The sequence below is a fragment of the Theobroma umbraticum genome, unplaced genomic scaffold (genome assembly GCF_002168275.2).
Source record: "Theobroma umbraticum cultivar Fairchild unplaced genomic scaffold, ASM216827v3 scaffold_44.0, whole genome shotgun sequence".
Classification (NCBI taxonomy): Eukaryota; Viridiplantae; Streptophyta; class Magnoliopsida; order Malvales; family Malvaceae; genus Theobroma; species Theobroma umbraticum.
In genome coordinates, this window is record NW_018397255.1 from 1,904,828 (window position 1) to 1,919,168 (window position 14,341).

The 14,341-nt window shown below is 34.8% G+C and overlaps 3 protein-coding genes and 1 pseudogene across 4 annotated transcripts; all 4 read right to left on the minus strand.

Annotated features, from left to right (window-relative positions):
• Positions 1–3,764: 3,764 nt before the first annotated feature.
• Positions 3,765–5,411, minus strand: LOC110409649 (methylesterase 3-like; annotated as a pseudogene). Its single transcript, XR_016350748.1, has 3 exons — positions 4,723–5,411; positions 4,307–4,444; positions 3,765–4,118 (listed from the first exon to the last, which is right to left on the minus strand). The product of XR_016350748.1 is annotated as a methylesterase 3-like (transcript).
• An 876-nt stretch (positions 5,412–6,287) lies between these two features.
• Positions 6,288–8,013, minus strand: LOC110409170 (salicylic acid-binding protein 2-like). Its single transcript, XM_021418437.2, has 3 exons — positions 7,488–8,013; positions 7,065–7,202; positions 6,288–6,853 (listed from the first exon to the last, which is right to left on the minus strand). Exons 1-3 carry the CDS (start codon positions 7,851–7,853, stop codon positions 6,572–6,574), a joined length of 786 nt encoding a protein of 261 aa, XP_021274112.1. The 5' UTR covers positions 7,854–8,013; the 3' UTR covers positions 6,288–6,571.
• Positions 8,014–8,282: 269 nt separating this feature from the next.
• LOC110409309 (methylesterase 9-like) lies at positions 8,283–10,045 on the minus strand. Its single transcript, XM_021418608.2, has 3 exons — positions 9,467–10,045; positions 9,048–9,185; positions 8,283–8,866 (listed from the first exon to the last, which is right to left on the minus strand). The coding sequence occupies exons 1-3, from the start codon at positions 9,836–9,838 to the stop codon at positions 8,531–8,533; spliced, it is 846 nt and encodes a 281-aa protein (XP_021274283.1). The 5' UTR covers positions 9,839–10,045; the 3' UTR covers positions 8,283–8,530.
• A 2,468-nt stretch (positions 10,046–12,513) lies between these two features.
• Positions 12,514–14,301, minus strand: LOC110408858 (salicylic acid-binding protein 2-like). Its single transcript, XM_021417974.1, has 3 exons — positions 13,860–14,301; positions 13,067–13,204; positions 12,514–12,960 (listed from the first exon to the last, which is right to left on the minus strand). The coding sequence occupies exons 1-3, from the start codon at positions 14,229–14,231 to the stop codon at positions 12,679–12,681; spliced, it is 792 nt and encodes a 263-aa protein (XP_021273649.1). The 5' UTR covers positions 14,232–14,301; the 3' UTR covers positions 12,514–12,678.
• Between the last annotated feature and the right edge of the window lie 40 nt (positions 14,302–14,341).

The following is a 14,341-nucleotide window of genomic DNA, read 5'->3' on the forward strand; positions in this document are numbered from 1 at the left end:
TAGACTGATCCAAAGACGAGGGAAAATTATTTATATGGTTTCTAAACTCACTTGTTTCCCCCTTCAATTTTTTATTTCTGTCCACGTATCATCTAAATATATGATAAGAAAATGACAAAAAAAACGAAGAAGAGGTGAATGGTTTTTGAGAGTGAAATTATAATTATTCTTTTGCTAAATTAAGAAAAAAATTCTTTTATATTTAAACACGAATGATTTACTGAAGGAAATAATTTATAAGAGCTAATTTGTGAGAGTAATATTTAATTATTTTAATAATATTAATTTGATGTTAAGGCAAACTTCAAGGCCTATTCTATGTTTATTAGTATATAGTACTATTGCTGTTTGCTAATAAAGCTCTCTTGAAATATGTAGGAAGCTAAGGTTATTGTTTCTTTAATATAAATTCATTTAGAAAAAGAAAAAAAAAATCCCAACAGCAAATGACAATGTTGGGGGGGTTGACAGGACAAAGATTTTTAAAACTTAAGAGTGAAAGAATTTATAAATGAATTCAAAATTAGATAAACTAAGTCTCAATTAGGAGTTATGTAATTAAATAATAATTGTAGGGTTTGAATTGAGCTTAGTTTATCTACAGCCTACGAATATCATCCAAAAGCAATCTTAATTTAAAATTATGGATTCATATTTGATATATTATCAATGTAATTGATGTATTATAAATGATATCATCATTAAAATCAATATTTATTAATAAAAAAATTTAAAAAAGTTTTGATGAAGTAACAAAATGTATTTTACAATTAAAACTTTTCAGTCAACATATATATACATATATATATATATACATATATATTTATGTGTACTATTTTCTTCGTCAAGAATCAAGATCCAATGTCCCTAGTGAACTGAACGTTATTCAATGCATTTATCAAACAAAATGCCAATAATTTAAAGCTTCATCTACCAGGTCTTTTCTTTATTAAAAGATGCTCTCTTCTGCTCTATTTATTTTTCGTGTGTGAAAGCAAAGTAAGCTAGTTGGCAACTTTTACCACTACTTACGTTTTTTTTTTTTTTGAAAAGTGAATTTTATTAGGTAAAAGAAACTTGAATGCCACGACAAGTATAGCAGCAAACCCGGTGTAAGGCTCCTCTTGGCATGGCAAATGAACTTTAGAAGGGGTATTGCCCCTGTACAGAAGACAAAAGAGCTGCGCAACAGCGTTCGGCAGCATAGTGAAAGCATAAATGCCCCTAACAACATTTGCAGAATGGGCAAACATAAGCATAATGAAAGAAACTATAGTCCTAATCTACGCGCTTGGGGCAACAAGAAACGCAAAGCAGAGAGCCCAAGATCACAAAAGAGAGCAGTCGGCCCAAGCTAAACAGCCTAATCACATAAGCAGCAGGCTAGAAGGAGCTCGATCACCTTCCCAAGCCAAGGAGAGATCCCCAAAAGAGGAAGATCCCAGCAAAGTCACACCCGCCTCAGCAGCAAACCGCAACCACAAACACATCTCACTTGACCTATCGACACTGAGAAGTCAAGGGGAGGCCCTCTTCGACGACACACACTCCGTACCCAAGAGATGTAGAAACCCCGTCAGCTCATCGTGATCACCATGATCAGAGAAGTTGGAAAATTGCAACTACTACTTACTAATTTAAAGTTGGGAAATTGCAAATGGATGGCCTCACCAGTCCAATAGATGCAAATGGATAAAGGGAAAGTTGTTTACAGCAATAAATTACGTTTGTGACAAGTTATATATATGTATATATATTTCAATTTTAATTATTTACTTTTATAACAACTTGTTCAACAGCTACTTCACTTGATATACTCATTTAGGGGGTTGAAACATGGTTGAACTCACAAATGCATATGAGGCAACCAATGAATTCAGCCTGTTATTCATTCAGATTCTTCATAAAATTAATATATGTTGTCTCTTATCAATTAGGACTCACCCTATTTTCTTCTCAATTAATTTCCATGCCAAAAACTTCACCCATTTCTCCTCTCTCTATTTTACTTTTGTTTTTAGTTACATATGATTCATAAGACCCAATGGGAATGGGTGGAATTGGATTTGGTCCTTTACCCTTTGTTAGAGGGGGATTAGTCATTAATTTAATAGACTAAGATTGATTTATTTTTATTTTTTATTATTTGTTTGAGTGAGTGAGAATTTATTTATTTTTTTTTTTGAAAATTCAGTATATATACAAAACAGGAGTAACCAATAAATCACCCTTGAAGCTTGGAAGCAAAACAAGATTTAGGTTTATTACTTTCACATCTGCAGTAACATCCCTAAATCAAGGCACAGCAAATAAAACCCAAAAGTCTATACAAAATGCTAAGGTCCCTGGGCTCTCTAGTAACCGCCCGTAACCCTTCCTACTTACGGACTCAAAAGAACAGGCCTATATTTATTAATTTTGAGGATAAATTTTATAAAGCCATAAAAGTCATTCATTCACCATAGAACAAATTAATAAAATAAAAACATTATATGTAGTAAGTACTCAGTTTAGGACATTAAATCGAGAAAGAAAAAATGTTGGGGCAGTCATGGTTACCAATATCACATGTATTTGCTGCCAACAGTAGATTCAATGATATGACCAAACATCTTGACGATAAGACATCAATTTTCACCTGCATCCTTCTCGATTCTCATAGTCTAATTGGGTCGAATTTTATTATTTCCTTTGTTTTCAAGCTGTATTCATTAATGAAAGAAGAGACACAAATGTGATTGCTTTGGTCCAAACAAAATGCATGAATGCTATTCTAACTAATATTTTTATAAACAAATCAATCAGATTCGTGATTTGAAGGCTCGAGAACTAGTGGAGAATGTACTACAACAATGTTAGGTGTCATGGTTTTAGAGTAGATCATGTAAATCCCATATCGAAGAGTATGTTTTGATCAGTAGATAGAGTCATAATCTTAATGAGAAGTTAAGAGAAGATGTCATAGTTTTACAAAAAAGAATTATGAATACCACATCAACTGTATACTTAAATGTTCTAATTATATAAAAGTTCACACCACCTGAAATTTATAATGTTTTTTTTTATGGGCTAAAATAGAGATTGATATGGACCGTATCACTAGGTGTAGTTAATGTCTTGCATATTTTACAAGTAAAGTCATGAATATGGACTGGTAAACAATATTTTAGTATTATTCTTTTTAAAATAGTTCAGCTAAGTTAGGTGCAGAGTTGCAAAAAAAGCTAAATTATTCAAACATCTTATAGCTCAGAAATGCGCTATCTTGTAAGAACTGTAAAAAGGGGGCTCTTGACTTGGATGCGGCTGTGCTATAGGGCAGTAGGAATGAATATGACTCTTAAATACAGAGAAAAATATTATACTTAAATAGAATGAAGAGTCTATCAGTTTTGTAATCTTATGAACAGTGTTTACTTACTCTCACAACCGTGGCAGCTGCCCACATTGATTGTGGCTAATGGCAATACAAAGTAGCTATCTAGCTAGTGGCATGCATGGAAACATCACCTTTCACATACTGATTCTATGTGCTCATAAGATTCACTGCTATACTATTTTTTTATCTTTTCCTCTTGATAAATTAAAGAGGGAACATCATATTTTGAGTGAAAAGGCAAGTTGTTCAAGTTCTATGCAAATTTTTTGAAGCAACAATTCCATATTTCATTACACTATTGTCATTGTTAAACAAATTATTAGTATATGTACATCATCATAATACAATGATATCTGATGAGAGGGATGTTATTAATTAACAGAGCTATAGCTTGTTTATTATTAATTTTTTTTGAAAAGCTGCTAGAGCTTGTTTATTAATTTAATACTATACTAATATTAGGCGTATTTATCTGCAATATTCAAGAGAGTGTCGCAAAGTTGTTTGGTCTTGGAGAACATTGACATATGATCTGCACCTTTGATCTCCACTACATCTTTGGGCGGATTGTTCTGAATCATCCAGCGTTGGGATTCCAGGTTTATGGCTTATCCTCGTCGCACACAACAAAAACTCTCGTCACAGATCCATATCCTTCATCCGACAAATTCTTTGCCTTTGACAAATCTTGTTGAAATAGTGATCCTGGCCTGACCAGAGTTTTTGCCAGTTCCAGGTCCTTCAAAAGAAAAAAAAAATTACTATCACATATAGCAATTAATTCAAGACTTATCGTTTCAAATCAAACTCTTGAATCGGTTATAGATAAATAGTTTGTCGTCATAAATTGATGACGAAGGAATAGGAGTAGGTTCAGGGAATTGAGTTTACCAACAATAAAGAACAAAGACAGAGGGACAGAGTTACCTCAACAGGGGATAGCTGATAGAGCTGAGATGCCAAGAACTTGGGGCCCATAGTTGCTACCGTTAGAGGTTGTTCTGGGCTGCCAATGGTTACAGTTTGAAAATCCTGCCTAGCCTCTTCTGACCCTCCCGCTGAGATCTTTCACGAGAGAAAACACAACAGTTCTTCGATTAGAATCCCTTATCATTTCTTAACAAATTTTGTAACAATTTGATGAGTAAATATTCTATTAATTGAATCGATGAAATGTACAAGGAGTTATTCATTCAACAAATCATGTAACAATATGCCAGAAACATGGTGTAGGACCCATAATTGAAGAAGTGCAAAATCTTCATCATAATAGATACATGATGAAAATCTAAAATGTAAGTACCAAATTTGCACTTTACAGAAACTTGCAAATTGATCAGTACCTTATCAATAACATATGATGGTTGGTGTGTAGTATCTGGCATGAGCGCTGTTAGGAAAACACCAACTGAAATCTTGTGGGGGAACAAGTCCATGGCCAGGGCCAAACTCATGCCTCCAAGGCTGTGCCCCACAACTATTGCCTGTTCATTAAGTGAGGCCAAAAACCCCAATAAAGCTCTGGTTTATTCATGAAATGTAGGAACATCTTGGATTGCCTCCATGTTGATGCCAGAGGCTGCAAGGTGGAGCACCGTGACCCTGTGTCCAGCAGACTCCAGCTGGGGTTTGATCTTGTACCAGCACCAAGCTCCATGGCACATCCCATGTACTAGAACAAAATGCTTCTGGTTTTTGTTCTCTGCCATTGTTTTTCTTTAAGCAAAATGTTGTTGCTCTGGTTCCTTTATATAGAGTTGGCAGGTCTGGCCTGGGAAGATTCACAGAACAATAATTTATCAATGTGGAAACGAAAAGCTGAGAAATATGGCAACTCGACGTTCCAAGAATGATATCATTTTTGGCCTCTGATCAAGACCAGGAAAGGTCCTTGGAGGCTGCCCTAGGTGTGAGTTTTCCTGGTTTATGCCGCCTATATTAATAAACTTAAATTTGTACATGGAAAAAGTTGTTTTAGGCATTTGCCAACCAATCAAATTTCCTCATAGGCGATTTGAGGTTTCGTGAAAGTATAAAAGAATGCTAACTGCACAACAAAAGACTGCTGGTGATGTCAAATATAAGTATATTTATAGAGAGGTTAATTACTTTACGGATGCCCTTGTAAAAATGATAGTTGGTCATCTCAACATGTTGAATGCACAGCGGTAACTGATTTTATATTGTAATGATATAAAAATGATGTTGTAAAAGTTATGGCATTATTTTCAAAAAGTTATTTAAAATCTTACTCAATTAATAGAATAAAAAAAATTAAACACATCCGTAAAAATAAAAAAAATTTATATGGTTCGATTTTTCAATGACCTATGTCACGGGCATAATAACAGACAAAGCCCAATAAGAGAAAAATCAAAAGATTACAAAAATAATTTCAAACTAAAAACCCTTATTCCATATATATCTAAATCATTTTCTCTAAATTTAAATAATGACTACTCTTTAACTTCATTAGATATATTAAATACAATAATCTTATTCTAATACAATTAAGATATGTTGTACTAGTTTAACCAGATTTAAAAACTATCTCAATGAGATATATTAATTTATTAGAATTAAACTATCATAATCAAACTATAATTCGAAACTATCCTAATAGATGAGGATTGTTTTGACCCAATATGACTTTGAGGATTGTTTTGACCCAATATTACTTTGTGTGTGATGGTGAAAGTTATCTTGAAGTATTAAGATTTTTTTAAAAGAATGTTTTAATTCATATTTTTTTATTATGTGTTATATAATGTGTCTCATTATAGTTATTATTCTTATAATTATTTGTACATTTATTGGTTATAATCATCAAACGTCAACTTAATTTTTCTAATATTCTTGGCTTGGATGCAAGCTGTTGGCAGTAGGTATGGATATTACTACTAATACATAGAAAATTACATTTTTAATAAATGAAGTTTCTATCAGTTTTGCAATCACATGTACAGAGTTGAACTACTGTCACAACCTTGTTAGCCGCCCACATTGACTGTGACAAATGGCAATGCAAATAGCTAGATAGCTAGTGGCATGCAGGAAAGCATCACTTTCCACCTAGTATTTATATGTGCTGATCAGACTCAATACTTTACTATTCTTTATCGTTTCCTTTCTATAAAATAAAGAGGGAGCATCATATCATAGCTTGTTTATTAATCTACTAGTATACTAATATTAAGCGTATGTATTTGCAATCTCCAAAAGATTGTCGCAAAGTTGTTTGGTCCTGGAGCACATTGCCATATGATCTGCACCTTTGATCTCCACCACACCTTTAGGCGGATAGTTTTGAATCATCCAGCGTTGGATTTCCGGGGTCATCGTTTTGTCCTCACCACACAGAACGAAAACCCTTGTTACAGATCCATAACCTTCATCCGAGAAATTCTTTGCCTTTGACAAATCTTGTTGGAATAGTGATCCAGGCCTGACCAGAGTTTTTGCCAGTTCCAGGTCCTTATAAAAAAAAAAACACAATTACTACATATCACATACAAATACATGTCAAAAAAGAAATGTTTAACAATTATTTCAAGGCTGACCATTTCAAATCAAAGCATATTTATATTTTGTTGTAATAAATTGATGTAGGAGGAATACGAGTAGGCTCACATAATTGAGTTTACCAACAAGAAAAAAGAATAAAAAAAGACAGAGACTGAATTACGTCAACAGAGGATAGCTGATAAAGCTGGGATGCCATGAACTTGGGGCCCAAAGTTGTTATCGTAAGAGGTTGTTCTGGGCTGCCAATGGTTACAGTTAGAGAATCCTGCCAAGCCTCTTCTGAGCCTCCCTCTAAATACTGTGAAGAGAGAATCAGAAAACACAACAGTTCTTCCATTAGAATCGGGAAACTTTTCTCACTAAATTATGTAACAATTGATGGGAAAATATTCTATTAATTGAATCGATGAAAAGTACAGGGAGTTATTCATTTGATTCCATTTAGATATACTTAAACGGCTGGATGCATGGGGTAGGACCCATGATTGATGAAACGCAAAATCTTCATCATGGATGCATGATGAAACTGTAAAATGTAAGTATCAAATATGCACGTCACAGAAAATAACAAATTGATCAGTACCTTATCGATGACATATGATGGTTGGTGTGTGGTATCTGGCATGAACGCTGTTAAGAAAACACCAACTGAAATTTTGTGGGGGAGCAAGTCCATGGCCAGGGCCAAATTCATGCCTCCTAAGCTGTGCCCCACAACTATTGCCTGTTCATTAAGTGAGGCCAAAAAGCCCAACAAAGGTCTGGTGTATTCATGAAATGTACGAACATCTTGAATTGCCTCCATGTTGATGCCAGAGGCTGCGAGGTCGAGCACAGTGACCCTGTGACCAGCAGACTCCAGCTGCGGCTTGAGCTTGTACCAGCACCAGGCTCCATGGCACAGCCCATGTACTAGAACAAAGTGCTTCTGGTTTTTGTTCCCTGCCATTGTTTTTTTTTTCTTGAAGCAAACCGTTGTTGCTCTGGTTCCTTTATATACAGTTGGCAAGCCTGGGCCTGGGGAGATTCACAGAACGTTAATTTATCAATGTGAGAATGAAAGGCTGAAAAGTATGGCGACTCCCGCAAGACATTCCAAGAAAGAAAACTTATTTTGCACCTGCTTATTGGTCCACACTTGATATTTCTTGTTCAAGACCAGGAAAGGTGCTTGGAGGCTGCCCAAGGTTTGAGTTTTCCCCTTACTCGACAAACTTAGATTTGTAAACGGAAAAAATTTGTTATTAGGCATTTGTGATTATGACAACCAATCAAATTTCCTTGGTGCTGATGCGTGGTTTCGTGAAAGTATAAAAGAATGGTAACAATACCATAACAGAAGATTGCAGTATCAGCATTTGTTGTGAAGGTTATCCCTTTTCCTGCGCAATTGGACTTTTCTTAGTCTTACCAATATAAATTGAAAACAATACCTTACAAAGTCCAGATTCAAATTTACATTATCTCCCAAGCATCCATTATATTTAAATTTATTACAATTTATTAATTTGACTAGTTGAATATTCGCCCATTGATGGAGCTGTCCTGAAACAAGCTTAGAACCCATCTTGGTTTCATTCCGTATCAACTTAAAACTCAATGAACTAAAAGCTTATACGAAAACAATCAGTTTCCTTGAGAATATTTATTTGCTATTTCCAAGAGACAATCACAAACTTCTTGCGTCTTGGAGAACATTGGCATATGATCTGCGGTCTTAATCTCCAACACATCTTTAGGCGGATTGTTTTGAATCATCCAGCGTTGGAATTCCTCAACCATTACGTTATCCTCGTTGCAAACAACATAAACTCGTGTTACGGTTCCAAACCCTTCACCCGAAAAGTTCTTTCCCTTGGACAGGTCTTCCGTAAACAATGATCCCGGCCTGATCAATGCCTTTGCAAGTTCCAAGTCCCTCAAAAGAGCATAGACATGACACGATTTGTGACGTATGTAAATCTATGTCAATTCAGATAGAGTGGGTAAAATCAAACAGAAATAAATATTCCATATTTTCAAGAGATCTGCTGTGAAAATAGTTACTATAAATAGTTTCAAGTTTTTCTCAAAAAAAAAGAAGAAGTTTTAAGTGAGTGGAATCAAGTTTATCAGAAAAGGGACAAGAAAGAGAGAGCCGAACCTCAACGGAGGATAGATGATAGAGCTTGGATGACAAGAATTTGGGGCCCATAACAGTTATCGTGAAAGGAATTTGGAGGCTGCCAATGTTAACAAGCTGAGCATCCTTCAATAATTCTTCCGTAACTCCTCCCAAATACTTTACCCAGAGAAAAGAGAACAGTTCTTATCAGAATTAGCACTAACGATCAATTGAAATGAAAGTTACAAAGGAAACTAGTGACAAGGTAGCATTCAAATAAAAGTGTGGATACTAAAGCAGCTAGCCTCTGGCAATTTTGAATATGTTATTTGTGTCAATTTGAAACTATAATTTTAGAGGCCAGGTAGGGCTTCCTTTTTTTTTGTTTTTGCTCCTCCAATATTTTCCATTAATAATATGAAGGCAACAAGGTAGTAAATTCATATCAAATTTAGTACCTTTTCTAAAACATATGATGGCTGGTGTAGGGTATCTGGCATGAAAGCTGTCAAGAAAACACCAACTGAAATCTTATTTGGGAACTCATCCATGGCCAGGGCTAAATTCATGCCTCCTAGACTGTGCCCCACGACAATGACCTTTTCATCAGGAGGAAGAGAGGCCAAAATCTCTAACAGTGGTTTGGTGTACTCATGAAATGTTTGAACATCTTGGATTGCCTTCATGTTGATGCCTGATGTTGTGAGGTCAAGCGCCGTGACCCTGTGACCCGTAGACTCCAACAGGGGTTGGAGCTTATACCAGCACCAAGCTCCATGGCATAGCCCATGTACAAGAACAAAATGCTTCTGGTTCTTCTTCTCTGCCATTATTTTGTTGGGGCCAATCTTGTTGCTCTGATTCCTTTATATGAAGTTAGTCTGGCCCGCTGTACAATGACAAATTGTGAGTGTCACTGAAAGGTGAGAAGTATGGTGTTCTGAGCAAGAAATTTCATGAAGGAAATCTTAAGCAGCTACTAATTATTGTTCCCAAACTGGCCCGGTTTCTTGGTCAAAGCCTGGAAAGATCCTTGGTAGGAGGCTGCCAAACATTTGACAGTTTAATCAGTGACGGGCATTTGTAGATAGATAACAAATTTGACTTTTAATTCCTTTCAAAATGCCAGGAAATGATACTTCCTTTGACTGTTGTTAATTCCTCATGGATAAGGATTTGATTAATACAAAAACCCACCGCCAACACAAAATAGCAATACCAGAAGATTGATGTTGCAAAGGTTCTCTTTTGCTAAGCTATTGAGATGTCCTTATCCCAAATGGAACAGACAATTTATTACCTAATACAAAGAGTAAGGTTCCTAAGGCACCTTACTTTACTGACATTTGTAAAACAATTAAGGCCCCTCTGGCCTTATTTAGATTTAATCCATTAAAGGAAAGAAAAAATGGAAAAAGAGAAGAAACTAAAATGATCTATATGTATTCTTATTAAATAAAAAATAAGTGTGGCATACAAATATACAGTTAATTAAATAAAATAAATATATGATTAAATAACGTCTTTAAAAATTTTAATTACAATATAATTGATAAAATTGTATATGAATTATTAAATATAAATAATATCAATTAACTATTAATTTCATGTTAATAAAAAATAAAAATATATAATTAAGGCTATTTAATTATAATGTAAATGTTAAAATCGATTTTTAATTTTTTTTAATTTTTTAAAGAAAATTAATTATTTTATTTTTATGGTAATGTAATATGTTTATATGTTTACTTAAATAGATTAAAAAATAATTTATTTCATACTTTTTAATTTGATATTTTCAAAAAAGAAAGAAATGAAAGTGGAGAAACGTGTTACATAATAATAGTATACTTAATTAATTATTATTTCATATTATTTAAAACTAATACTCCAACCCCAAGTGACTACAGAAAACAACATTCACTCCCCATAAAAAATAACCCCATCACACCTCCATGACAGCAGCGATATTCATTAATAACTCCTGCTTCAGGACCCCCTTCAAAGTATACACATCACTCATATTTTTGTGCTATATCTGACGGACAGTCACAAAGTTCCTGTGGCTTAGAGAACATTGCCAGTATGATCTGCATCCTTAATCTCAATCACATCGTTAGTCTCAAAGTTTTCAATTATCCAGCGTTGGGCTTTCCCTTATATCACTTTGTCTTCGTTGCAAACAACATAGACTAGGGGAACACATCCGTTCCTCTCGTCAGAGAACTTGTCTGCCTTTGACAAAGCGCTTACAAGCAATGACCCTGGTTTGACCAGAGCCTTTGCTAATTCCAGGTCCTTCAAACCAATAAAAGAAGACGAAAGACATTACAAATTAAAATGAGAAAGAGAAACTAGGTGGAAATTAATCAAGATAATTGCCAGTTAATTTACATGCAAACTCCCTTGATCAAAGTGTTTGTACCTTGAAATTCTATGATCAAAGAAAGGTCCACTGCATTAAAAGTGATTGAAGCTGGTGGGGATTGTTTCCCAACCAATACATTAGAAACCCATACTTTATGAGAACAATTATTGTACAAAGCAAGCTGTCTGTCTTAACTCGGAAGGATTCTTGGTTAAAACCAAAAAAATTAATACTGACAAATTTAAATATCCACGAAATAGTATAATAATTTTAACAAAATTATGTCATTTTTAATAAGAAAACCAATAACATAACCCTCTCTACACCTAAGGTTTACATCAATATTTGGAAATTAATCATTTTTTGGAAAAATAGAAGTTAGATTTTTTTTATATAATTGGAAAAAGTAGATTCAAACTCTACTCTTTAAGTAGAGAGATAATATACCAATTAATAAACTAAATGCTCAAATACTATAGGTATGTAAATCTACTTTAAAATAAAACTTTTTTCATTTTTTGGTTAAAAAGAATTAGATATGGCAGATTGGCTACCAGTAGTGGCAATTCACCCGATTTGACAACCCCTTTGGCTACACGACAGAGAAAATGTAGACCCGCATTAAGTGTGTTTTAATAAGCAGGGAACAAGTGTTAACGCTGAATGTATTATTGTTGGTTTTATTCTACTAAAAATATCAGTGGTGATTTTGATATTCTATTTAAAGTATAAAGTGTACCATGTGACAGGTTGCATGAATTGCCACACACCATGAAAGCAAAAGCAAAAACAGAACGGAAAACATCAAATGTATAAAACATATATTTCTAGGTAGAATTGTATTATAAGCTAATGAAAAGAAAATCAGTGTTTAGGTTATAGTATAATGAAAATAAGAAAATCAAAGTAAATGGATTTCAAAACAAAGGACCAAAATGAGAACATTGAATAAAGAGATGAAAAGAAATGTAAATTGATATATATAAACTTGAATGTTTGTATATGACTTGCACTTTCTCCTTTCATATATCATATCAATGACTTTTTTTTTTTTTGCCCTGATAATTTCTATTATATATAAACTATTTAAAGTAAGCGTTTTTATATTTCTAATTAGATTGAACGAATTAGTAAATCTTGTATCCAAACATGGCAGTTCAAGAGGATCGTTTTCATTCCAAAAACCAAGGATTATTTCATATTATTCGAATATAATACTCCAAAACCTAGTGACTAATGAAGCCAACCCAGCAGCAACATCCACTCCGCAAATAAAAATCAACAGATCTTGTTGCTAACATATCACTCATATTTTTGTGCTATCTCTGACAGAGAGTCACAAAGTTCCTGTGGCTTTGAGAACATTGCCATATGATCTGCATCCTTAATCTCCATCACATCGTTAACCTCAAAGTTTTCGATCATCCAGCGTTGGAATTTCTCTGGTATCCCTTTGTCTTCATTGCAAACAACATAGACCCGGGGAACACATCCATACCCCTCGTTAGAGAACTTGTCTGCCTTTGACAAATCGCTTACAAACAACGATCCTGGCCTGATCAGAGCCTTTGCCAGTTCCAGGTCCTTCCGAAAGCATACAATGTTTTTTTTTTTTTTAATTTACTATAATGAGATGAAAAATAAACTAATGATATAAAACAGGCTGAGCGAAAAGGTTGGAAACAGATACCTCAACAGGGGATAGTTGATAGAGTTTCTGTGTTAGAAACATAGACCCGAAAAACATGGACATCAAAGACTGTTCACGGCTTCCATATGGAGCAAATTCCGTGTCCAACCAAGCTTCCGCTGGGGTCCTCTCGCAGTACTTTGCAGGAAAACGAAGACAAATTGAAAGTTATGTTTTAAAAATCTCTCTGTTTTTGTACAAATGCGATTTATACTTTTTGAAAGGTGCACGAATGCGACTTTTAACTTAATAATTGGTCAGACCGTATTTCACTTTTTCATGTGGTGGAACAGAGCAAACACCAGCCATTGGAATAAAATCTCCATGTGGTTTTGGTGGTCTGAGTCTCCATTATTCAGAAACACTACAACAATTTAATAAGGCAGCTAATTAACACCACCCCTGCAGCCCTGCAGCCAGCGGCGGGAGGGGGCTAGTAGGGGCCCCTGTCGCCCTAAAATTTTAAAAATTTATAAATTTTTTCTTATTTTGTTTTAAATATTTGTAATTTTTCTTTTAATTTTTTAAAATTTTTATAATTTTATTATCTCAAATATTAAATTTTTTATTTTTATCTTCTCAAATTTGAAACCCTCACTCCGTCTGTGCCTGCAGTTATATGCCAATCTTCACAGTTTGTAGAAATTCAAAGAAATTTACTGTGCGACTAGTGCTTATACTGAAAGGGGCTGGTAACGGAACAATCTCAACAAAAACAAGGAGGAGTTTATAAAAAAATTGCCAGGAACTCTATGGGTTTGTAAGGGTTAAAAGGGGGACAAAGAGGCCGTACCTGTTCCAAAACAAATGATGGCTGATGTGCTGTATCAGGCATGAAAGCAGTTAAGAAAACACCAGCTGAAATCTTCTCCGGGAACTTGTCCATGGCCAGGGCCAAATTCAGGCCTCCCAAGCTATGCCCAACAAGAATAACCTTTTCACCGGGGGGCAAAGAGGCCAAAATCTCCAACAACGGTTTAGTATATTCATACATCGTGTGAACACTCTGGATTGCGTTCATGTTGATGCCTGAGGCAGCCAGGTCGATGGCCGTGACCCGGTGACCAGCTGACTCGAGCCGTGGTTTGAGCTTGTACCAACACCAGGCTCCATGACATGCTCCATGCACTAGAATAAGATGCTTTTGCTTTCTGAACTCCGTCATTGTCTTCTATTTTCTGGTAAATAAATGCTCTTCTTCGCCAATATATGGAGCTTTTAGTCTGTTGGGTCTAGATATTGGCCAGTCCTCTTAATTACCAAAAAAAATTACTG

Coding starts and splice junctions, on each gene's coding strand:
- LOC110409170 (XM_021418437.2), bottom strand. CDS start 7,853: ATGGCAGGGAACAAAAACCAGAAGCACTTTGTTCTAGTACATGGGCTG. Junction 7,203..7,487: donor CATCATATGTCATCGATAAG/GTACTGATCAAT, acceptor CTCTCTTCACAG/TATTTAGAGGGAGGCTCAGA. Junction 6,854..7,064: donor ATCAGCTATCCTCTGTTGAC/GTAATTCAGTCT, acceptor TTTTTTTATAAG/GACCTGGAACTGGCAAAAAC.
- LOC110408858 (XM_021417974.1), bottom strand. CDS start 14,231: ATGACGGAGTTCAGAAAGCAAAAGCATCTTATTCTAGTGCATGGAGCA. Junction 13,205..13,859: donor CATCATTTGTTTTGGAACAG/GTACGGCCTCTT, acceptor TTTCCTGCAAAG/TACTGCGAGAGGACCCCAGC. Junction 12,961..13,066: donor ATCAACTATCCCCTGTTGAG/GTATCTGTTTCC, acceptor TGCTTTCGGAAG/GACCTGGAACTGGCAAAGGC.
- LOC110409309 (XM_021418608.2), bottom strand. CDS start 9,838: ATGGCAGAGAAGAAGAACCAGAAGCATTTTGTTCTTGTACATGGGCTA. Junction 9,186..9,466: donor CATCATATGTTTTAGAAAAG/GTACTAAATTTG, acceptor CTCTGGGTAAAG/TATTTGGGAGGAGTTACGGA. Junction 8,867..9,047: donor ATCATCTATCCTCCGTTGAG/GTTCGGCTCTCT, acceptor GAATTGACATAG/ATTTACATACGTCACAAATC.